The sequence below is a fragment of the Astyanax mexicanus genome, chromosome 3 (genome assembly GCF_023375975.1).
Source record: "Astyanax mexicanus isolate ESR-SI-001 chromosome 3, AstMex3_surface, whole genome shotgun sequence".
In the NCBI taxonomy this organism is placed as follows: domain Eukaryota; kingdom Metazoa; phylum Chordata; class Actinopteri; order Characiformes; family Acestrorhamphidae; genus Astyanax; species Astyanax mexicanus.
This window is the reverse complement of record NC_064410.1, coordinates 58108530-58132650: the sequence shown is the minus strand read 5'-3', so window position 1 is coordinate 58132650 and position 24121 is coordinate 58108530. Positions and strand designations below refer to the sequence as shown.

General features: G+C 36.8%; 2 protein-coding genes across 6 annotated transcripts in view; one reads left to right on the top strand and one right to left on the bottom strand.

Annotated features, from left to right (window-relative positions):
* Positions 1-24121, top strand: part of LOC103043027 (interleukin-4 receptor subunit alpha) — a 679179-nt gene that overhangs the window by 99277 nt on the left and 555781 nt on the right. The gene's annotated exons all lie outside the window — the stretch shown is intronic.
* Positions 936-22884, bottom strand: zc3h7a (zinc finger CCCH-type containing 7A). Of its 2 annotated transcripts, none has more exons than XM_007232070.4 (23): positions 22747-22884; positions 20676-20776; positions 19017-19056; positions 18227-18424; positions 17767-17925; positions 17598-17678; positions 16599-16652; positions 16059-16098; positions 15658-15962; positions 14048-14291; positions 11422-11444; positions 11159-11330; positions 10873-11031; positions 9567-9772; positions 7669-7769; positions 7369-7550; positions 6925-6995; positions 6108-6244; positions 5104-5209; positions 4845-4953; positions 4608-4741; positions 3711-3874; positions 936-2813 (listed from the first exon to the last, which is right to left on the bottom strand). In XM_007232070.4, the coding sequence occupies exons 2-23, from the start codon at positions 20741-20743 to the stop codon at positions 2624-2626; spliced, it is 2943 nt and encodes a 980-aa protein (XP_007232132.3). In that variant the 5' UTR covers positions 20744-20776; positions 22747-22884; the 3' UTR covers positions 936-2623. The 2 variants fall into 2 exon arrangements, with proteins under 2 accessions (XP_007232132.3, XP_015456462.3); XM_015600976.3 differs by having other exon boundaries at positions 16059-16095.

Genomic DNA, 24121 nt, shown 5'->3' with positions numbered 1-24121 from the left:
AGAGGCCTTCTTAACCTCACATTCACTCCGGAAAGTGTTGGGTTTTTCTTTTAATGAACAAAATGTTACAGTAACATCACTTGAAAACCACCTAAGTGTTTATTTCAGGCTCTGGTGCTTTTGCATGCTGCTTCAAATCTGATAAGTATTTAAATCAGCATAGATTCATAAAATTCCAGATTCCTAAGAATTTCACTAGGGGTGTGCGATATAGTATCATATGCAATAATATCGCCAACATTTTGGATTTTTTTTTTTTTTTTACTGTTTTTAGCAAAAGAAAAATTCACACTGTTCTCATTTCCCATTATGTATTTACTAGAGACAAATTATGTCTGTCCAGTATCATTTATTTTACTTTAATCCTGGATATATGGAGAGTACATTTGGAGTACATTTTCAGTATCATGACATTCTGGATCATTGACTTCTGTTACAAATCTGGTAGTATGTTTTTTTTATATACATAGTTAGCGATGTGCCATTTCATATAATGTGCAATAATAGAATTTAATTTTCATTCTGTTGCAGTTTTGTATTTTTGAAGTTATTATTTTTAATTCAATGTTTTGTCATATCGCCAAGAGTATCAGTATCGTAAAAATACCATGAAATATTGTGATATTATTTTAGGCCCATATCGCCCACCCCTAAATTTCACCATCAAATATTACAAGTTTATCAAAAATCAGGTACATTTTATTAAAAAAATACAAAATGCTCATTTAAATTAAAACTAATTGAAACTGATAATTTTTCCAGACCAAGATTATGCTGTCATAGACCTTATGTTCCATTAAATTAGGAAATGTTTTATTTAAAAGGCTTTCTAATCCAATACTTGGCTTAATTTCTGACTGGTAAACAGTTTCATAGTGTTTTTGCACTCCAATTGTGTACAATTCATCTTTCAAAGGACAGAACAGACAAACAAAGAAGCAAAATACACTTTATTCTACAGGTATGCAATATTAGATACATTAATCCCTATATAACCATTTCTTTATGTAATGTTTCATTCCAATGTTCAACACAATAAAGAAAGTGCAGTACATTATGGTTTATTCTAGCCTTATGACCTTCCAGCCCTTTAATAAAGAGTCTGCCACTGAATTTCAATAATACCTAATACGAATACAAACGTTTAATGGCACTGATGTCCAGACAGGTTAGACCAACAAACAGGACTGCTCTGAACTGCTTTTCTTATACCACTGTTCTTTAACATTAAATCAAAAAGGACTGTAAAAAAAAAAGGGAACCGGTCACGCCGAGGCCAGAACAGGAACACAGGAGGCAAGATGGAACAGCTGCCTGGATACTGAAGAAACCAATTAGAAAACCATTAAAACTACAGTTGATCATGCTGAGTGCCATCATGTCAGTTATTTGCTTCTTCATGCTTTGTTTTGTTTGCATTTCAGCTTGTGCATGTCCTGTTTCTCTGCATCCGTGATAGAAAATGAATAATTCTGTGGGTATTTGGTAGATTTGTATAATCTGTCTAAAACATACATTGTAATTCAACAGATACAACAGTGAAATTATAAAATAAACATACCTCCATGAAATAAAACCAATTAATAGGACCCCAAATTCCAATTATAAAGGAAAACAAAAAGACAAAAACTGAAAATTACGTTAAGTGGAAAAAGAAAGAAAGAAAATCAACCATATCTCAAACTCACAGACTCCGTCAGTTTTGCCCAATCATGTTTATACTTCTTGAGCCCTATTAGGATGAGATTTTTTTTTTATGGGGAGGAGGGGTTATGTAATTATTACCAGAGTTTGCCAGTGATTTTAGTCTAGTATGAATGTATCATCAGTCGTTATCTCAGACTGTGAACTCCTGCGTCAGTAAAGACATGCAGATCAATCACATTTAGCTAAATATTCTATAAAATACTGTAGATTATGAGTTTTGGCAGCTTTTCTCAAGTACAGAGGTGCTTGAGGGGGTGTTTAGTTTAGTCATGCATTACACAGATACCCTGGGTTTGAAGTTTAAGAAATCTAGCACTTAAATCCAGAAGACAAACCAAAGATGTGCAGCTTGTGCAACTAGACAAGTCTGTGTCATTACAAGTCATGCGTGTTAAACATGGAGCTGTAATTACATTTTAACGGTTGTGCATAAATGGAGAAGCCACTCCCATCTCTTGTTTATACCCAGATTTCTAATCCTTTACAAATCATTCATTCATCATTCATCTTTCCCTGCCTTCCTGTAGTAAAAGTACACTATCCCACCTCCCCTGGTAAAACTAATCCAGTCCAAATAGGGCTCCAGACTACTTCTTTGGTGTTCTCGGCCTGATCATAATCTGCAAATTTCGTAAAAAGCAGTCCATCGTGCAACACCTAAGGAACTTAAACATAAAAGGCAATAGTGCGTTTTGTTTTCTCCCTCTGTGATGAAAGCAACAAAGCCATGATTACATAGAACACAAGGCCAGCTCTGTGCTTTCCATTAAATTCAAACAGAGAAAGAGCTCGAGGGGGCTCTTCCCCTCTCTTTAACTGCAAGGAGCATCACACGTGCTCATCTGCTTCAATACTGTAATCCAAATTTTATTTTTGCTCTGAACACCTTGTGAAGATTCGCCAAATTAATAAAAAATTACTTTAAATCTTTAAGCAGAAAACTATATTTGCCAAAGTCGTTATCATTTGGTGCTAGCAAGTGATCATTCCGTGCTTTGGCAAGTCTCTGCAATAGGAATTCTCTCCGGTCCTGCCACTCCTTCAGCTCCTCCTCTCCGTGGGCCAGTTTACAGAGCTCCTCCTCGGTGCATGTACCGATCCGGAACCTGTTAGAAACAACACACACTCTGTTATAGACAATAACATCTACAAACAACAATAACTTATACACAAGATGGATAAGATAATCATTTTTTAATCCAGTTACAGAAGTGCACAGCAGTATCAGAAAATTACCCAACAATATTCAAAATCTAGAAACCAAAAAAATAAAACAAATATATATATAAAATACAAAAAGAATATCAATCTAGAGGAAGTTTGGTTCCCAGTATGCATAGATACATTTTTTCTAAATTGTAACAAAAAAATATATATACATTTTTTTCCTATGCATATTGCTTTATGCATTTCATTAAGAGTTTAAAAAAAAAAAAAAAAATCAGCATTACATTGACAAAATTAAATAAATTACATTAGTGGTGTCAATTCACTTTATTAAAAATGAATTATAATGATTCTTTTTTTTATGCTGCTAGTTCTCTGTATTTTTGAGAGGGGGCAGTATTAATAGTGTAGTGTGGTTTAGGTCTGGCAGACTAGAGCTTTTCCCTGTATTATATCATCTCAGGAGAGAGAGAGAGAGAACAAGGGGAAAACAGAGCAAAAGAGAGAGATAGCGTGAGTGAGAGAAATACAGCGTGAGTTAGCCTGAGACAAAGCTAGGGAGAGACAGCAGTAGAGAGCGAGTGTCTGAGATTTTAGCATAGCGACGGTGTGGCAACAATTTGATTGCTCACCACATTCTTGCAAGCGCTCTCTATTTTACGTTGTTTTTACCTTACTTTCCGTACTCTGCAGTACAGAGACATTTCAGCCGGAGCCTTTTTGGTATTGATTTTTTAATACCCAGCCCTAGTTATGTGTGGTAAGCAGTGGACAGTAGGATACCTGTCTTTCAGGCTGCTGCTGCTAGGGAAGATACAGGTTCAAGCTGAACTCACCGCTCGCAGACTTTGAAGGTTCCTGTTGGGAAGCGATACTGCCAGCAGTTCAGGTCGTCCTCAGAGTTGAACACGCGGTCCTTGTGCTTCTCTGAAGTGATGTGCTGCTGCCACTGCTTCTCGCTGTTGCAGTTCTTCCCACACAGCCAGCAGTGATTACCAGCCTGGACAAAAACACAAAGGGACACTGAGGGACAACTGAGAAGGAGTACATCCAATAGGCAAACAGAAACAGGGCTGTGCAGTGAGCTACAGCAGTGGTGGTTAACTGTTAGTGACCCTGTAGAGTTGGTCTAAACAGAGTTTGGAGATATTCACCAAACACAAAATACTGAACTAAGGAACTACCCAAACCAAAAGTGCACGAATGGCGCTCAAGTGTTGTTCAGAAAAGTAGATGGTATTTTCTTCTCTTAAACACAGGGCCACAAGTACAACGTTTTGGAATTATCATCTCAATCCCCAGACCTGAATATTATTGAAAATCTGTAGATGTGGAGATGTTCTGTAAAGAAAAATGATCCAAAATACCTTTAACCAGAAACCAGACTCTAATTGGAAGCTATATGAAGCTTGTAGGCTGTTATTTCTGCAAAAGTAGAATCTACTAAACATTGATGTATTTATATATTTTTTTGTTGGGGTGCCCAAATTTATGCACCTGCTTAATTTTGTTTAAAAAAAATTTCCACACTTTCTGTAAATCCTATCCTAACTTTATTTTACTTGTCAAATATCACTGTGTTCGTCTGCTATATGATATATTTAACTAAAATTGCTGATCCGAACAACCAATGATTTATAAATGAAAATCATCAGGGTTGTCCAAACTTTTTTATACCACTGTAAAGGCCTGATGTAAAGGTTTGTGTGTATGTGGCGTGTGAGGTTACGTACAATTTCCTCTGCGTAGTCTGTGGGTAAGTGAATCTGCTTGCCATTCTCCTTGGTAGAACTGCTCGAGCCCTCAGCAGAGCAGCTTGGCTTCTGAGACTGCAGCCACAGCTCATAAAGCTGCCCCATGTCTGCAACTATACACACACACACACACACACACAACATTAAATTCAAATTTATTCATCCTCTCTCAATACAGTATATGCCAATATTTTAGACTGAGGATATTTAACTTACTATTGTTATCTTTCATGTACGTCCAGAGATCTTTTTCTTCTGGACTGTGGGCAAAGGTACAGTTCCCAATGTACTGGCACTTCTTGCCAGCAGCCACATGCATGCAAATCTGAAGACAGACAGACCATGCATAGATATTAACTCAATATCGATTTTAATGTAGAAAATTCTAGACTGAACATCTGTTCTATATCACCAGGATTCTAAAAGGAAGGATTTCTGGCCTGAATCTAGCATTTAAAAAGCTAAACTCGTTCACCTCAAATTGAGAAGGTGCAGGCTTTCTGATTGGGAGAGAACGCATCTGTATCCACTTCCTTCTTTCAATGGAGCTAACCAGCACCACCTGCCGGTCTTTGGACCATCTGGACAAAACAAGACAAAGGTTTGGACACACCTTCTCATTCTATGTTTGTAAATGAATACTAAAGCCATCCAAACTATGAAGTAACAGATAAGGAATCATAGTTAATGTAAAAGTGGTAATTCTAACTCCAATGAGGCTGATAACTTTGATGAACTTATCCGGTGCAACAGAGGTAACTCTTGCTCTTCCTTTCCTTGGATGGTCCTGATGAGTACCAGTTTCATCATAAAGTTTTTGATGGTCTTTGCGATTACACTTGAGTATGATTTCAAAGTTCTTGAAATGTTTCAGATTGACTGACCTTCATTTCTCATAATCTGGATTAGAACATTACTCAAATATTCACTATTCACTGTATACCTGTAACTCTACCTCTTCACTACTTTACAACTGATGCTCTCAAACACTTTATTAAGAGACAAGAAATTCAAGCAATTAACTCTTGACGAGTTCAGCACAGCTGTTAACTGAAAGCCTGAATTACAAGGTGACTCTACCTCATAAAGCTGACTGAGAGAATCCAGCCAAGATGTACAAAACTGTCTCTATCTAAGCAAGAGGAGCTACTTTAAGTTTTAGAAGTCATAGTCTGGTTTGTTGAACTCTCTTTTTTATTTACTAAATAATTACATATGTTTTTTTTATATTTTGGATGACTTGAATACAAAACTACTGTGTAAAGTGATTATTTACAGTAGCAGTCAAAAGATTAAATGCAGTTGTTGCACCTGAGGTGTTCAAACTTACAGACTAATAACGATACTAATATTAAAATATGAAAATAATTAACACATGGTTTCATAATAAGAAAACAATCTGCATTACGAGAAGAGAACCCCAGAGCAGAGTCCTACAATAAGTGACCAGAGAAATCATGTAAAGAAAGCACAACTCACATGTGCCTGGCCTTAGCACTGCAGTACTTCCTGTTCTTGTCAGGCTCGCTGACCTGACCGTTCCTCCAGCACTGCTCACACACAAACTGCATCTTAAGATTGGAAGGACCGAACTTCTTTAAGGAGAGCTGCAGCTCCTAAAGGGGAAAGGCAATAGCAGAAATCTAGGGTAAGATTAAACCATAAATAAGAGGAAACATTAAATTATATGGCAGTCAAGTAATCACACACTTCAAAATCAGAAATGAATAAATATGCAAACAAATGGCAGGTGAAAAGTTGTTAATAGTTAAGTAGGCAGAAAAGCAGTGCGCCTTAATGTAAAAATACCCTGAAATATACAACTTTAGCAAAGATTAACTATTAATATGACCAATAGGAAGAAACAAGTTTTGGACAATCAAGGAGTTTTGAGCTGTAAGAGAGAGCTTCAAGCTTTTCGAAAGGTCTCAGACATATTTTAATGAGCTTGTGAGGGATATAGCTTGTTCACAAATCATCATCATCAGAAGCCTTTTGTGGGACCAATGAGAAATCAGCCAAACAAGTAGCAAATGACTCTCTGCTGCTACTAACCATTTAAATCACTCCTTCTGACAAGTATCATTAAGTACTGACCATACTGATGGCCCATATTTTGTTTCAGACTCATTTTTTTGTTTAGTCATTTTTTAAAACTGTAAAACTTGGAAATAAAAAAATAACTGTGGTTTAAATATTAGAACTTAATGATTATTATGTTACTCAGAAATTGCATCCTGATAACTGTACACAGTAACATATTGACCAGGGTTTGCTCAAAGCTTACATTACATACCTGTACTTGAGAGTTGGACTCAATATTCCAAAACTTCTTTGCCTCCTGGACAATACTTTCATGGGTAATGCCTAAAATATTAATAAAAATGCATAAATATACAGACTTCCAAAACTAAAGGTGCTACAAATGCTTCTTTGTGTGATTCCATGGAAATCCCCCCCAAATCTTTACTTGATATAAAGCTTCCTCACACATCTCTGTTATAGAAATTGTATTTTTATAGAACCAAAAATTGATGTTCTATACCAGTAGCTCCTATGTTTGATGCAGAAGGACTCCTGCTCTGAATTTTTCAGGGGTTTCCTAACAAAATATCTAAAAATTCTAATTTAATAACAGAGATAAGAAGCTAGTAGATCAAGTGGATTGGGAGTAATCTATTGCATCACTCAGAAACCATTTTATAGCACCTTTTATAATTACAGAGCTGGTATCTCGCACCTTGTTCACGCTGCATCACCCACACTTTGAGCTCGATGAGGCTGTGGGCGTAGAAACAGTAGTCCTCTCTCTGGCAGCCATACCGTACCGCATGCCTACACAGGTCTAACTGACAGGTTGGAAAGTATGGGCGAATTTTGGAGTAGCTTAGGGTGACATCCTTCAAAACATGCACCAGGCACCTAACAAAATAACACAGGCATGTAAGGGTCGCATTCACAGACATTTGGAAGTTATCTACTTGGATAACACAGGTCACATTTGACTGATCAGCAGAGCTGGTATTGAAGAGATGCTTACTTGTGTTCTTCAAACACATGCTTTGTCACTGGATGAGAGCAGACAGCTGGGTTGTCCTTATTGAGTTTGCTGATTATTCTGGGTTTGTGATCAAAGCACACCTAGAGACCAGGTCACACACTCGTTAGATCTCATTCTAACTTCAAACTAATGCAGCTTTGGCAGCACAGCACATTCCAGCTGACGCCATGCTGTAGTCAAGAAGGATTTGTTACAAGACGTCAGGCCTGTCATGATAATTACCTCTGTATGGACAATATACTGTCACAGCAATATTTGCACTATAAATTATATGACTGTCATTTTAGTGCCAATAATTTAATGCTATTATACAGATCAAGCATGACATTATAGAAACTTTGCAGTGGTTAGCACTGGATTAGCATGGTGGTGGTGTATGAGGTGTTTGTGTGTGCTGTACTGGTAAAGTAAGTGGATCAGATACAGGAGTGCTGCTGCGTTCACTCACTGGCCCAATCCCATTTTACCCCTTGACCTACCACTTACCCTTACCCCTTCTTTTTAAGTGTAAACCTTCTCCCTTGGAACAGAGTTACAAGAATTGGGACACCCCTAAGAATTGGGAAATCCTTCAAGCCCCAGACACGTCATCAGAAGCGCTAAAGTTCAGTAACCGAGCTGCTGCTGCTGGTTAAGTTTACTTTAGGGCATTATTGTATTTGGGAAGCTAAAATTAGCTTTGATTAGCTTTTATTATATTGTTCTGTTCCACATTAAACGCTGCAGCCTCTGCCAATTAGCTAGCTAGCTACTGAGATACTAGTAGCAGAATCTACTACTAGGGATCTTTTTTATGCTTGTTAAGAACAATTCAGCCAAAAATCATTAAAACTACACATTAAACTATATGTGACACATAGACACGTATGGTATATATGTATGCTGGCCAAAACCTGTTCACAAAAACAAGCCATTTTTAAAAATTACCACAAAAATCAGATATATTACATGCAATTCTGTCTAAAATGACATGCCAAATATCATGGGATACAGGACTGCATGTGAGGCCTCTTGCATTAAAGGAGAAATCCGGTGTGAAATGGACTTGGGGTGTAAAGAAACATGATTACAAGTACAAACTTTTGTGGAATATCCCACCTCTGTTTTCTTGCAGCATACTGAAATACAGTGCTTTTAGACAATGCTCTATAAGCTTATAAGCAGTGACACAGGTGTATAAAAAAATTGGAATGACAGCAAATAACCCAACTTCTGAATAACACAAGCAGATAAAGTAAGCAGAGGAACAGAAAAACTATGAGCTGTAATTATAGAAAAGCAAAGACCCAATACCTTAAAGTTAACTTAGGCTGCTACACTTTAGCACTTCACTGCTATAGCTTTATCTGTATTAGGTGCTTGAAGGGTTGTCCCAATTCTTATAGGGAGTATTTCACCCCTTTCCCCCTGAAACTGTTGCAAGGGGAAGGGGTACACTAGAAAACGAGGGGTAGGGGTACAAAAGAGAAATGGGTTTGGGACAATCTGTCCAATATACGCTCTGTGGAGCTGAAAATCTAAATATTATATGCTTGATCAGTGTATAACAGTACTGTAATGCAATTACACCAGAGACAATTAACTTTTAGTTCTTAAGAAAATCACAGACAGTAAAGTAAAAACAACAAATATATTGTGAATAAAATTTAAACAAAGGCTGGCTAATTCACGTTAATTGCCTCCCCTTGCTAAGTAACCCTTGACGGAGAATACCAAAGTCAGCAAAAATGATCCTGTAGTTATCGTGACAGGCCCACAATAAGATGTGCTTTGTGAGTTTGAGCTGCTTTTATGTTAATAAGTAAATGGCTAAAAACACATGAGCAACAGGCCAGTCATACAGGCATCAATAACATTATTAATATGAATGAGCTCACCTGACAAAGGAACATAAATATCCCTTGGTGCTCCTGTAGGATTTTGGGGACCGACAAAGTGACCTTCATCCTAGCCCCATACGGATCACACAGCAGGTCTCTAGAGATGAAGCCTTTGCGCTCCAGAGTCCAGACATCAATCTCTTCTTGGCAATAGGCAAAAGTGCAGTGACCACGGTACTTACACTCTTCTCCATTGGCTACATCTGCACAGGAGATTCAACTATTTTAATGTACAATTTAAAGCCAGAAAATGTACATTATTGACTGTCCAATAAACCATCAATAAACTACAACATATTTGCCATTATAAGATCTTCATAGTTAAATGGTTGGGTATCATTTTGAAATTTCCAATACCCAAACGATAATTTTCCCCCCCCCAATACCTTTTTCTAAATTTTAACCAAAAAAATACACAAAAAATTATTCTCACACAATATATTTATTTAACAGCTGACATGAGTAGTCTCATTCTCATACCGTGACCACAGAGACTGTTTGATACCTAGTTGGAACAAACAATGTTTGTTTGTTTGCTGCACTTTTTTTCTGAAACAGTTTTATGCATTTCAGTTTTAGAAGTTCTAAAAACAAAACAAAACAAACAAAAAAAGCATTACATTGACAAAATTAAATTACATTATATTAGTGGTGTCAATCACTTTAAAATTATGAATAAATTATAATTATGAATCTTTTTTTTTATGCTGTGAGAGAGGGCAGTGATTATTACAATGAGTGCGAGTTGGCAAAAGAAAGACGATCATCGCGAACATGCTTACCATGTTGCTGTGTGTGCTCTCTGCTTGTGTATGCCTTTGTGGTTGCTTTTTTAATTCTGTGTGCATTCTCCATGTTTGGCACGTTTCATGCAAAGTATTGAAAATGAGCACCAATTTTATTTATTTTATTTTTTTTAGATCTTTCTGTATTTGTTAGTACCAAGACAATTCGTTCGATGCCTTTTTGGCATGCCTCTTTTACAGTATATCAATATATTAGCAAGAAATGTTAACAAAAAATTATATTTCCTATTATACTGACACTCAGAGACTAACACACCTGTGACCTATTGATTGTGAATGGTGTTTGGATTATTCCAAAACCCAACCTTTTGCTCAGAGATTAAAAAAAAAAAAAAAAAAAATGGTTTGTACCTCAACAAACCACGTGAGCTTGTTGTGTCCTCTGATTGGTCAAAGCTGTCTGACAGGGAGTCTTGTGTGAACAAAAAGTTCAAAGAAAAACAAAGCAAAGAATTGTAAATAGAACTATAAATAGTATAAATTACATTCTTTCTCACCTTTGCAAATATAATACGGCCCCACATACTGGTTTTTGGTTGGCCTAGGACGAATCAGTTTCCATGTAAGGTTATCTGAATGTTTGAGTCTTCCAAGCAACAAGTCCTTTTTACATTTATGGTCCTCTGGATGATAGGAAAAATCAAGAACTCCAGGCCCTGTAGGAACACAATAGCCACGTAATGTTAAGAGGACTGTATGCAAACCACTGCAAATTAATGCTGTTAACAAGAGGTCATGCAAAGCAATGTTGCTCAGCAACTCCACTGCCTGGCTGACTATTACCAGTTCTGAAGCATGTAGAGCAGGCTTGTTTAAACTCATGAGTGTCGGCGAGTGGATTCTTGGCCAAGTCCACTTGTGGTGGAAGCTCCTGGGCATAACTGCTGCTCTCCGGCATACCGAAAGGCATCCCCATGGGTGGCATGGGGGGTAAGGTTATTTCATTGCTTCCAATCTAAATGCAAGAATGTTTATATTACGTCATGGAGTCAAAAACACAATACATGCAAATGAGAATTGAGAAAAAAGTAATGGAAAGTAGTTACCATAAATGTATGCTGGCCAAAACCTGTTCACAAAAACAAGCCATTTTAAATATTATTACAAAATTCAGGTATATGCAATTACATGCAATTCTGTCTACAATGACATGCCAAATATCATGGGACACGGGACTGCATGTGGGCCATTTAAAATGGACTTAGGCGTGTTAAGAAACACGATAACGAGTACAAAAGTTCCACTTTTGTGGAATAGCAAATTCTCCATTCCCCGCCCAGCATTCACCAACACAGCACTTTTAACCGATGCTCCCAACAGGCTTACAATGCTAGCGATAGGGGCATAGTGTTACCCATGCAAAGAAATAGATTTTTTTTCTTTACACCATTAACAAGCTTAAAGTAGCTCCAAACTTCATTGGTAGAATTCTGAGGGTCCTGACATTTAAAATGTGACACTGAGAACTTTGAAAGTGCACAGGTACTTTAATAAATGTATTAAATTAACTCATAATAAGTCAACTGGCAAGCACCAACTAATAGTTAGGATCAGATTGCACAATTAATTCAGTGAAAATGCATAAATACTGGAGATACTATGAGCTTGTTAATGGTGTAAAAAATAATAATTTCTTGCATGGGAAATACTATGCCCCTATCGCTAGCATTTTTTCAGAATGCTGGAGACTAACGGAGGTGGGCTATTTGACAAAACTTACTTACTCATCATGTTTCACTACTACAAGTACATGTCAAACCAGATTACTCCTTGAAGTGTAGATGTGACTGATTACTGTCAGTTACTTGTGCAGTTACTTGGACAATTCTAGCTAGATGCCACTGGTCATGATAATTACCACCTACTGCACTGTCCACTGTGGGTGGTATTGCCTTCTAGGACATATTCCTGGTACACACTGCATTACTAGTGTATAAAGAAATCAAGTTAAAGCTGATGTCTGTAAGTTTTGGGATTTAGAGCCATCTCTGCTGAGAATGGGTAATTGTACAGAGCATGCAGAAGAATCATTTTAACTTGGGTGGGTGTGATGCGGCCTACTTTTAGACTGAATAAATCCGACTCCAGGTTATGTTCAGTCAAAAAGAGACAGAGCGCTCAGTCAGAAACTTCACTTTAACTAGACACTTTGTTTTTACTATTAGTGAATGAGCTACTGAGGTCCAGGTTTCCCCTTCTGAAGTCTCCATTGCTCCACCAGCCGCTCGAGTTCAGTAAAACTGAGCTGGATCTTCTTTTAGAGGATGTACATGTGATGTAAGTAGAGATGGGACCGATCCGATACAATATCGGTATCGGGGCCGATATTGACGTAATCCGACGAATCGGATATCGGGCGGGCGCTGCCGATCCACTTACCGATCCATATTCCAGTCCAAAGCTTGAGCTGAACAATAAACCCGCCATAACGTTAACACAAAACGCATCCCTGATCAGGATTCCAGTTTAACAGTTTACCCTGAACCCCCAGCAGCTTCAGTCTGCGGCTGACTGAGTAACTTTAGCTGTTTATCTACAAAAAAAGTGCATTATCTGGAGAGTTTTCACTTTGGAAACGCTGTACAGCAGAACGGTACATGTAAAGTCAGCGTCTGAGAGGTAAACAGATTAACACCAGCAGTCTGTTAGCCTAGCTAGCACTCAACTGACAGCAGCTGCATTCCGGTGTTGTGAAGGTATGAACTACAGACTGGAGTAAACTATATTCATAATTCATAATTCTGGCATTGTGAATGTAATAAATAACTATCTTAAGTGAACTACAGCCATAATCCACATCTAATATCAAACCACAGATCCTACCAACCCTAACCAGCACTAAGAAATCAATCTGTTATTAAAAAACAGTGATTAATTTAGCTCGGAAATACAGTTAGCATCGCCAGTTAGCCGTTAGCTATTGCAGCTAATCCTCTACGCTACCTGTCAAAATAAAAGTCTCCTGCACAACCCTTGCAAAAAATGCCCTGAATTTAATATTTAACGTATTTAATATTTTACTTTTTTTTTATATTTAATAAAAATTCAAACATTTTATTTGAAAGGAAACTATTGTGTAATTGCATATGAAGTGTGTCAAATAAATGACTTTTCAATGCATTTACATTAAATGCACCTGTGGATACTCTTAAAAGGGCTGTGTGGTCTGTTTCAGCCTCATTATTTAACCTTAATCATAGTACTATTAATAAACTAAAAGTATCGGTATTTGTATCGGTATCGGCAATCTTATATCAGTTTTATATCGGTATCGAATCGGAGCTGAAAAAAGTGTATCGTCCCATCACTAGATGTAAGTATGTAAAGATGCGTGAAGCGGCCAGAAGAACTCCCGCGAAAAGCGACCCAACACCCCAGTTTTTAGAATTAATATATTAGACTTAGCAAAGGATGGTCGATCCAGCATACTGGTACTATTAAACACAATATTTTATCCCTAATTCACTCAGAAATGCTTCTGCTTTCAGTTTAGAAACAAAATAATACAGACTGCCACTTTAAATACCCGCACAATTTCACAAATGAAATGTCCCATTCACCTGGCACCCACTCTCAGACCTCGCCTTTACATACTACAGGCGTGTCAGTTTATCTTAAATAAACTTAAGAACAGCATTAACTTCTGAGTATTGATATAAAAAAAAAACACACCTGACTGAGGTTCTGAAATAGACAAGCTATCCAGCGAATCCAGCGGAGAAGCGAACGTATCCAGGCCGAGGGAGTAGCTTGACGATACTGGTTTGTTGTAGGGTGCTGGGAGATTCACAGTGCACTGGGTTGCCACTAGCATTGGATGGCTCAGCAGGGGGGGTAAATGAAGAGATGCAGACATGGAACTTACACTGGCAATACTGGTAGGTAAAGGAAGGGGACCTTTCACTGTAGGAATGACCTAAAATGGGAAAGAAAATTAAAACAGTAAATATTTTGACACTACAACTGAAAACAGGATCATTTATTATCTCTGTGGTGGTTGACACTAGCCAAGCATTTTATTAGGAACACATTTCATGCATTTATCTAAGCATCTCAGCAGCATATCAGGTGGCAACAGTGCATCATTTTTAGGGATGCAATGTGGGAATTCTGGGCCAATGCAGATATCAGATATTACAGCTATAAATTACAGAGAGTCTAGAGATACCTGTGCAACTTAAATAAAAATGTTATAAAAAAAAAAAACAATAGCTTAAATCAATTTATCTTAAAGTAGTGCAGCCAGTGTAACTTGTTCCTTTTTTTCAGCATACAATAAATATTTCAGCAAGTATCCGTTTGTAATATTGCTCAAAATTAGTCAGTAATTGGAACTAGGGGTGGGCAATAAGGCTCTAAAATAATATCACGATATTTCAGGGTATTTTTGCGATAACGATATACTTGGCGATATAGGGAAACTAAAATAATTCATTCATTTCAGGAATATAGTATAATAGTATAACAGTATAATCATAATATGGCAAAATAAATAATATAGCATAAAATAATATAATGCAGCAAATAATATTGCAGAATATTTAGTGCATGCATATAAACTGCAAACTAAAACAATTATACAATAAATACACCTAAAGCTTCACAGTAAATAATAGACTACTTTTAAGACAGAACATCCCTATTATCACAATATGGATTTTTAATATCATGATATTTCTGTGTCACGATATATTGTATACGATATAATATTGCCCACCCCTAATTGGAACAACTTCAAAAGTACGATTTTTATTGTTCAGTGTAAACTGCTTGTTTCTGCTGTGCATATGACAATAAAATTCTTGAATCTTGAAATCATACAGCCAAATTAAAACATAAAAATCACACACATATATATATATATATATATATATACTGCAGCCAATTATCCCATAAACCCAACAACTTCTCTCCTGTATCATATCACATAAGTCTCTTCAGACCTTAAAACAAAAGTCAGAATCCACCCAGTGAGGGTTCTGTGCTTATCTGGCAATGCCCTTTAAGTGTTCTATATAGTCCTGGCAACCTACGACCAAATCTCATAGTGATGCCTTACTACATGTGTCTCTTTATAACCATATATATGGCCTTCTAACAGCTATTTCTGTCATGATAATGCAACATGCACATAGAAAACATAACCAAAAACTGTAATCAATACTAACATAGGCTTTATGATAAAGTATTCCTAATAAACAGCAGATTAAGTGTAAACTGCTGAACTCTATAAACATTGCTTTCACACAGCTGTGAATGAAAGCTTAGTTTTGGACACTTACCACAGAGGGATCAGCAGGAGCTGCATCAAGTAACTCATCCAGATCATCCCCAATAATCTCTGCATCAAAGTCCAACTGTGGCTCTGGAACTGCATAGGACTCACTAGGTCTCGAGCCATTAACCAAAGGCATATGCACGGACATTGGATTGGGCTCAGGGTTATGTGGCTCAATAGGGGGTACAGAGGGCATAATATTGACAGGGGCAGGCGGAGGCTCCACTTCTACTTTCTCACTCACAGGAGGGCACAGTGGCATGCTTACAGGCATTGAAGAAGCAATAGCCTGGTTAGAGTGGCAGGCATCTGAGGAACAAGAAAAACAGGAATGAGCCAACAGGTCTTAGTGGACAGTGGTTAAAAAAAAACATATTAAACATGTTCCAGTGAAATCTGCTTTACCTGTTTCAATATCTTCCACAGAAGCAGAGGTCTGTGACTGCTGTTGAAACACAATACTAATGCATTAATTGAAGCCTTACTTATAAAATTGAATACAACAGCGGAGTACATAACGTACTTCGACCCTTATAGTTTGGAAACTAACATTAGTATTTTTTCAAGAAGATTTAAATGATATAAAAGCTGCTGAGATACTGAGCTGGGGCCAGCCAGCAGCTCTGTATCTGATCATTTTTATTTTGGGCATTTGTCAAGGGTTAAGGCCCTGATAATCTTCAATTCAATTCAATTCAATTTTATTTATATAGCGCTTTTTACAACAAAGGTTGTCACAAAGCCGCTTTACAGGAAAAACAGGTCCACGCCTCTTATGAGCAGCACCACAGAGATGCCAATTTTATGGTGACACAGTGGCAAGGAAAAACTCCCTTTAAGAGGAAGAAACCTTGGAAGGAACCAAGACTCAGTCCGAGGAACCCATCCTACTCGGTAAACCTCTATTAATAAGTGCAAAAACAAACAAAAAGAAAAGTCTCCTACCTTTTCATTTGCTGCTCCGGAAATACTTGAGCCAGACAACACATTTAAGGCAGGCTGTCAAAAATATATATATATATATTAATATATATTTTCAGCATCTGTCATGATTTACAGAATATCAGTGCATTCTCACAAATGTAGCTGGTTTCTCTGGTTTAGCCTTTTGGTTTGTTTTCAAAATGCGCTCCAATAAATACCACAAGCATGTTATTTCCTTTCACTGGTCAAAGCAAGAAAGTTAATATAGCGAGAAGGTCATGTGTTCCAGACAAGCATGTGTTAACACTGAATGCAGAAACTACTAGCACTTTTAAACAGTGTTTTTTTTTATGGGTATTGAGGCGTCCATGCAGTTGCATCAGTAAACGAAATCGAACTGGTCTGAGCTGCAAATGCTGAACATAGCAAAAACAGTGATTGTTCATAGCTATGGCAATTATCTCGGTAATTAATCAGGTTAAACTGCACCTGAACAGCATTTTAGCTCAATTATAAGGAGTATATTTAGTAGTCGAGTCGATGTTCAATTGGAATTGTACCGAGACCTCCTCTTTTGTTTTTACACCTGCTGAAACGAAACCCACTAAAAAGTGCAAACGAACAAGCGTCCGTTTAACTGGACTAAATTATGTTGGTGTTTTTGTGCCTCTTAATATTGTTCATATATCAATACTAGGTACAGATCGTTAGGGCAGTGTTGCCATCAGGTCAAGTGAAACACAAACACTAGCATAATGACATAAAGAAAGATTTGTTGTGTTTAGTCTTTTTTTTTTGCAGCCACGTACATCATAACCTCCAACACCATCACCATATTTATCATTTGCCAGAAACATTTGCCTCTGACTTGCACTATAGTTGATGTACTGCTAAACATCCATACCAACACAAAGTAAAGAATAGGGACATTGAAGATATAAATGTTTAAAATGTATGCATTAATTAACAGTCTTAACAGCAACTGCTTTACCAATAATAATAATGTAATATATACCATACCTTTCCCCTGACATAGGCTTTACGAATCTTCAGGCCCAACATTTTGGCAAGCTCCTGAGTCAACTGAATCACATTTGTATCCTATAAATTAAAATACAGATCAATAAATAAGGTATTTATTTAAAGCAGATATTTCAACTAATAATAAAGTAAGGTAAAGAAAACTGACCTGAGGCACTGCCATGGAGCACTTGGCTACAGCCTCATAGGCGTCTTGATGCCTTCCCATCTCCTTCAGGGACCTGGCCTTCCGATAGAGCGCTCTGTGGTTTTTGTCATTAAGCTGAAGTGCTTTTTCACAGTCCACCAGTGCTTGGTCATGCAGACCCTGCAGCATAACAGCAAATCATTTTAAACAATGAGCCTGTCACAGTATGTCCTAGTAATTACATGATCAAACTAATAAAATGGACATATCTGAACTCAATTTTATATACTCATGGAAGTATCCTTATTATTTAACATTTCATTGCTTTTTAAAAGTGTATACATGCATTGCTAAGCTATTATCATTATTTCAGTAGCATAAAATGTTATTTGATAAAAACATTACTCATATAAAAATGCAAATTATTTCTGGGACAACATATTGACCCACAAAATAGTTATTGTAAGATAAATGCACTCACAATGTTTAAGTACGATGCAGCACGATTGGCATGGAGCTTCTCCCTCAGCTCACAAGCTATGAGGATATCTTCTGAACCTGCATACTCTGCTATGTTTAAGGCCTCTGTGTACAGCTCGACTGAACGTGCCCATTCACCCTCATGAAACACATCATTTCCCTCCCCGAACAGATTCCTCACCAGGTCCTGGATAAATATCTGTAGAAGGCAGAAGATACAGAAGTTAGTGTATTATTAACATAATAATTAACGTAGTAACGACTGTGACCAATGACAGCAGAAAACATGGACGATGTAGTTCCACTTCTGTCGTTTCTATAGCACTGAAGTAGAGCTGGGCGATATGGCTAAAAAAAAAAGTATTTATTTTTTTACAAAGCCGATTTTTGATTTTGATAGATACTAAGACTACATTTGACAAAGAAATGGTTAAAAACAAGTTATTAATTTAATTTAATTTTTTTTACTTTTTCCCCCCATAGTGGTTAAATTGCAACCAGAAACAAGCAAAAAGACTATTGTAAACAGTAAGATTATCCAGTAACTTTTAGACAGCTTTCTCCAACAAAAAAAAATGATTTTCATAAAGCCACATCGTCCTTAGCTGTAAATTCGAACTATGTGATAAAATCGAGTAGTCGCCCAGCTCTAAATTTAAGAAAAAAAATGTCTGCCATGTTGTTGAATTTGCAATAAATAAGACCTGTGGCGGCTTCACTTTGAGACATCAGTGCTGTCCATGTTTCTACAGTCACATATGGTGATAAAATGTGAATAAAAAGCAGCAAACCTCATACTGTTCTTGACTACCAGGGAACGGCAGGGTGGACCTACAAACAGAAAAAGGCAAGATTTAGAGCATCTTTTGAGTGGGTTTGTGCATGTGTTGTCACTTGGACCCAGTTGGTCTTCTGAAATGGGCAACATCACTGCAGTTCACCTTAATCTTACATGGGGCCTATCTAGATTTTGTCTTTCCCTTTCCACTGCACTGATACAAAAATACCTTTACCAGTGACTATATTAACTATATATTACTAATTACAGTATATTACCTATTTTGTGCCATTTTCTAATCCCTTTATATTTTATATATTTATGTATTCAAAGTATATACATTAATACTCCATTTTAGGTAACCTGTTAATACTTTTGTTGCAGAATATTAAATCAAATCAAATCCAATTTATTTGTATAGCGCTTTTTACAATTGGTGTTGGCACAAAGCAGCTTTACAGAAACATGATCGCAGGACAAACAAAACATTAAACATAGAAAATACAGAATACAGAACCCCCAGTGAGCGCGGAGGCAAGGAAAAACTCCCTCAGAGCTGCAGGAAGAAAAAACGTTGGGAGGACCAAGACTCACATAAGAGGGGGGGACCATCCTACCACAGGTCAAACGGCTTTTAAATAATTAAAAAAAAGTCTTTCAGACATCCACATAGGTTTTATATATATTTTGGAGTATAGCAGCACTACTAATGGCTTGTGCTGCTCCTAAGAGCATGCGTTTTATTTTTTAAAAGAGGATTAAGAACATGCTGAACTATTCTGAAATGTTTCGTTATTATTGTTAAATTACATTACATTACATTACATTTGGCAGACGCTTTTGTCCAAAGCGACTTACAATAGTCAAGTACAATGTAAAATAAGTTTGAAGGTAAAACATCTTTGGATAGGGATAAAAGGAGGTCAAAGGGGAATAATAGGATAGAGAAGTGAAGGAGGGGAAGAAGGAAATGGGGTTAGAAGTAGTTAGTCATAAGATTAACCAACTAATCAAGATTAAACAATAAAAAAGTGTCAGAAGCAGCCCAAGTTTAGTCTTTGCCTTTAATGGAGCCAGATAAAACTTTGCTAGTCCTGCACTGCAGCCTTCTGCGTTATTTACTCTGAGAGCTACACTGTGTACCAACATTTCCATTTAGCATATTAATCATTTGTATAATACTGACTGTATTCGTACATATCAGTCATATCACTGTCAGTCCCCAATGCACAGGAAGAGGCAGACTGCAGAGTTTATTTTCAGGCTGCTGTCACACAAAACCTTGCCCTTAATGGAAGTTAATGCAAAAAATTAAGAATACTATTTGCTCTTAGTGTTTTTGCATCACAGTACTATATCAAATATATATATTTTTTATATATTAAACAAACTTGTTCAGTATTTAAGGCAGTTTAGGTAGAAAGTAAATTAATCTACAAACCAAGTTGTACAAACTGTCAAAACTATGCAAATCTGTAATAACATGGACAGAGTCATAAAGTGCATTATTTAAATGTGGGAATGGTGATTTGCAAATGTCAAGTCAAGCTTTCCATAAATCACAAAGTCCTTATTCTAATTTTGAACAATTAATTAAATAAATAAAGGAAGAAAGAAAGAAAAAATAACCTGGTTGCTACACACTCAAAATCAAAGTAAAAACCCCACTCACTGGATGAACTGCAGCCCTTTCTCGATCTCTTGCCATCGGCTGCTTCTGTCCTGACCCACGCTCGACATGCTCCCATGCACACCACGGACTGCAGACCAAACCTGCAACACAGGAAATGTAAAAAAGGTTGCATCTTTAAAAACAAGCACAGATTATTAAGAATAATGGTAGAAAAATAATGAAACTTTATCACAACTTGATACATCAATTTTACAATTTAAATATCTGTTTCTTCAATTTAATAAACGTTTCCCTCCATTTTTTTTCACACTGCCTGCTCAATTTAATCAACAATTCCTTCCATTTTATAAATACATTGTCATTTTTTTCAATAAACCCCCCTCATTTTATAGTTTGTTCCTTCCATTTAACAAATAATTACCTCAATTCATAAAACGAGTTTCTTAATTCAATTAACTGTTCCCTCGGGTTGTCTAAAGCACCCCGGAGGGAATACGCTATTAAAAAGGAAGAAATAATATATGCCTGTTAATATTAGTTATTTTATTTACCTTAGTTAAAACTATCCTAAGCTCTATAGTATCAAGGTAGAAAGAAAATAGACATACATGGTTCTCACTGTAATAAATTGTTCTCTCAGCTTGACATAAAACAGAACTTAGATTAACTTTTTGTTGTGGAATAAAGTCTAAACTGCACACTTTGCTATTATATGAATATAATTAAGGAAAATATTGAATGATAAAGAGAATGGTTAATTTGCTTTATTTGAGGAGCACACACAACAACAATCATTATGTTAAACTAACCTAGCTCCTTTACGCAAACTGGGGAAAAATATTTTAAAACCCTTATACTTTAAAACCACCATAGCTATAACCTAAGACTGATTTCACTGCACTTACAGTACCAGTCAAAAGTTTTAGGCACGCTTTCTCATTCAGCGTTTTTCTTTATTTAATGTATTTTCTACATTGTAGATTAATATTAAAGACAAAAACAATTAAAAGTACAGCTAATTAAATTGATTGTCCTCCTCAATCAACTGAGGTGGTGATTTGAGGTGATTAAATTGGGATGAGCTGGAGCTTCACAGCGTGAAGGAAAAGCACCTCCAGAAACTCTTTCATTCAAGATGCTGAGAAAACTATTCCAGGTGACTCTCCCTCATGAAGACACTGAGATTAAAATCTCACCAACAGTGTGCAGATCTGTCCTCAAAGATACATGTGCTGCTTAGAAGAATCTAAAGCATTAAACATTTTCTGGTTTGTAGAACACCTTTTGTTTTCTACATAATTCTGCATGTGTTCCCGTATAGCTTTAGTATTACATTTACAACGTAAAAAAAAAATCATAAAAAGAAAGAAGAAGAAAAAAAAAACACACTGAATGAGAAGAGGTGTGTCCAAACTTTTGACTGGTGGAAGGTATTTACCTATTGTTTAAGACCTACGTTTCACCAAAGGTATGAGTTATAACCAGCACACATCCTAATACACACACAAAACATTAGTTTAGGTATAATATTAGCTGTTAATAAGATAAATACTAATCTAGACAAGCTGTATGAATTAATATCATCACATGTAGCTAACTAGTTAAGTTACAGTAGATAGATGTTTAAGAGACAGCATGTAGTTAATTACCAGGAAATGTGATGGAGCTGAACTGACATGTTGCCATGTTATAGTTGGCTAACATCTGGAAAACTGGATAGCTTAGCAAGCTAGCTAACACGAAACTAGCCAAAACTGCTGCAAAAATAACTTTATAAACATCTAAACTGTCTTATAAAATGTGTTTAACACTTTAATTACAAGCATTTGTGTTAAAAAAAACCGAGACAGTATCTGCTGTGGTTCTGGACCTGTGTGCTGTTAGCTTAGCATAGCATAGCCTATCTTAGCATACTTTAGCTTAGCTTAGCATAGTTTAGCCTCAGACCCGCAGCTAACGTTACAGCTAACCCAGCTAGCCTAGCCGTTAGCTTAGCTTGTTAGCCCGCGCTTCTGTTATATCTCCAGTGTTTCAGGGTATAAATCAGTGTAATTTAGTGCTGTATGATTATTAAATATATACAGTAATGTTACAGATCCCGTGGACTCACCTTCTCATAAACCCCCCGCAGCGGGTTATCTCGGTTCCGGCCCGGTTACCTGGTGAAGCTAAACGCTAGCCCTCGCGCCCCGGTGCGTGTGACGTCTCGCGCTGCCGGGGTGGTTTGGTCCGCCGCTCTTCAGTTGGAGAAGAGGAGGGGAGGAAGAGCGGAACAGCGCCCCCCGCTGATCACAGCCACGGAACAGCCAAGGTCAGTTTAATATTCTTTTATTTTACGCGTTTAAGAAAATTAGAATATCATATTGGTACTTTTGGCAGTGTGGGCAGTGTGCCAAATCCTGCTGGAAAATGAAATCCGCACATCCATAAAACTTTTTAAAAATATTTTGTGGAAGAGTGAGGAAGAGTGGAGAGACACACAGTCCAAACTGCTTGAGGTCTAGTTTGAAGTTTCCACCAATCAGTGATGGTTTGGAGAGACATGTCATCTGCTGGTGTTGATCCACTGTGTTTTATTATCAAGTCTAAAGTAAAGCAGTTTTGTTTTCCCACAAAATCTTACAGCACTTCATGCTTCCCTGTGCTGACACTTTTATGGAGATGAAGATTTCATTTTCCAGCAGGACTTGGCACACTGCCCACACTGCCAAAAGTACCAATTGGTACAAATAATATTCACTTTTTCTGAGACACTGATTTTTAGCTATAAACCATAATCATCAACAATACAAGAAATAAACACGTAAAAAAATCACTCTGTGTGTTTAATACATCTATATAATATATGAGTTTCACATTTTGAACTGAATTTCTAAAATAAAGAAACTTCTCAATAATATTCTTTTTTTTTGTGAAGCACTAGTAAATGAATGCTCAAATGAATACTTACCTGGGGTGTTGTTAACTTACAAGAGAGGTAACTCTTGGTATTCCTGTCCTGGGGCGGTCCTGATGAGAGCCCCTTTCATCATAACCTTTTTGATGGTGTTTGAAACTGCAGTTGAGGATACTTTTAACGTTCTTAAGGATTTTTTGCTTCTCATAAGTTGTATTAGACCCTTACTCGAGTAGAGTTATTCACTGTATACCAATTCTACCTCTTTACAACTATACAACTGATGCTCTCAAACACATTAAGAGACAAGAAATTCAAGTAATTAACTCTTGATGAGTTCAGCACAGCTGCTAACTGAAAACCTAAATCCCAAGTGACTCTACCTCATAAAGCTGACTGAGGAAATCCAGCCAATATGTGCAAAACTGTTATTTAAGCAAGAGGTGCTACTTTGAAAAATCTAAAATATGTAAAAAAATTATCGAGTTTATTCAACACTTTTTGTTTACTAAATAATGAATGCATTCAATAATGGGGATGCCCATGTATACTGTAATGTATGCTCACTATGCTGTAACATACATTGTCA

Bases quoted from the DNA above. Each gene is read 5' to 3' on its own strand.
- zc3h7a (XM_007232070.4), bottom strand. From the start codon at position 20,743: ATGTCGAGCGTGGGTCAGGACAGAAGCAGCCGATGGCAAGAGATCGAG. The intron at 19,057-20,675 runs GTGAGTGGGGTT...TTCTGTTTGTAG, and splicing joins AAAGGGCTGCAGTTCATCCA to GTCCACCCTGCCGTTCCCTG. The intron at 11,331-11,421 runs GTAACTACTTTC...TCTTGCATTTAG, and splicing joins TTGGCCAGCATACATTTATG to ATTGGAAGCAATGAAATAAC.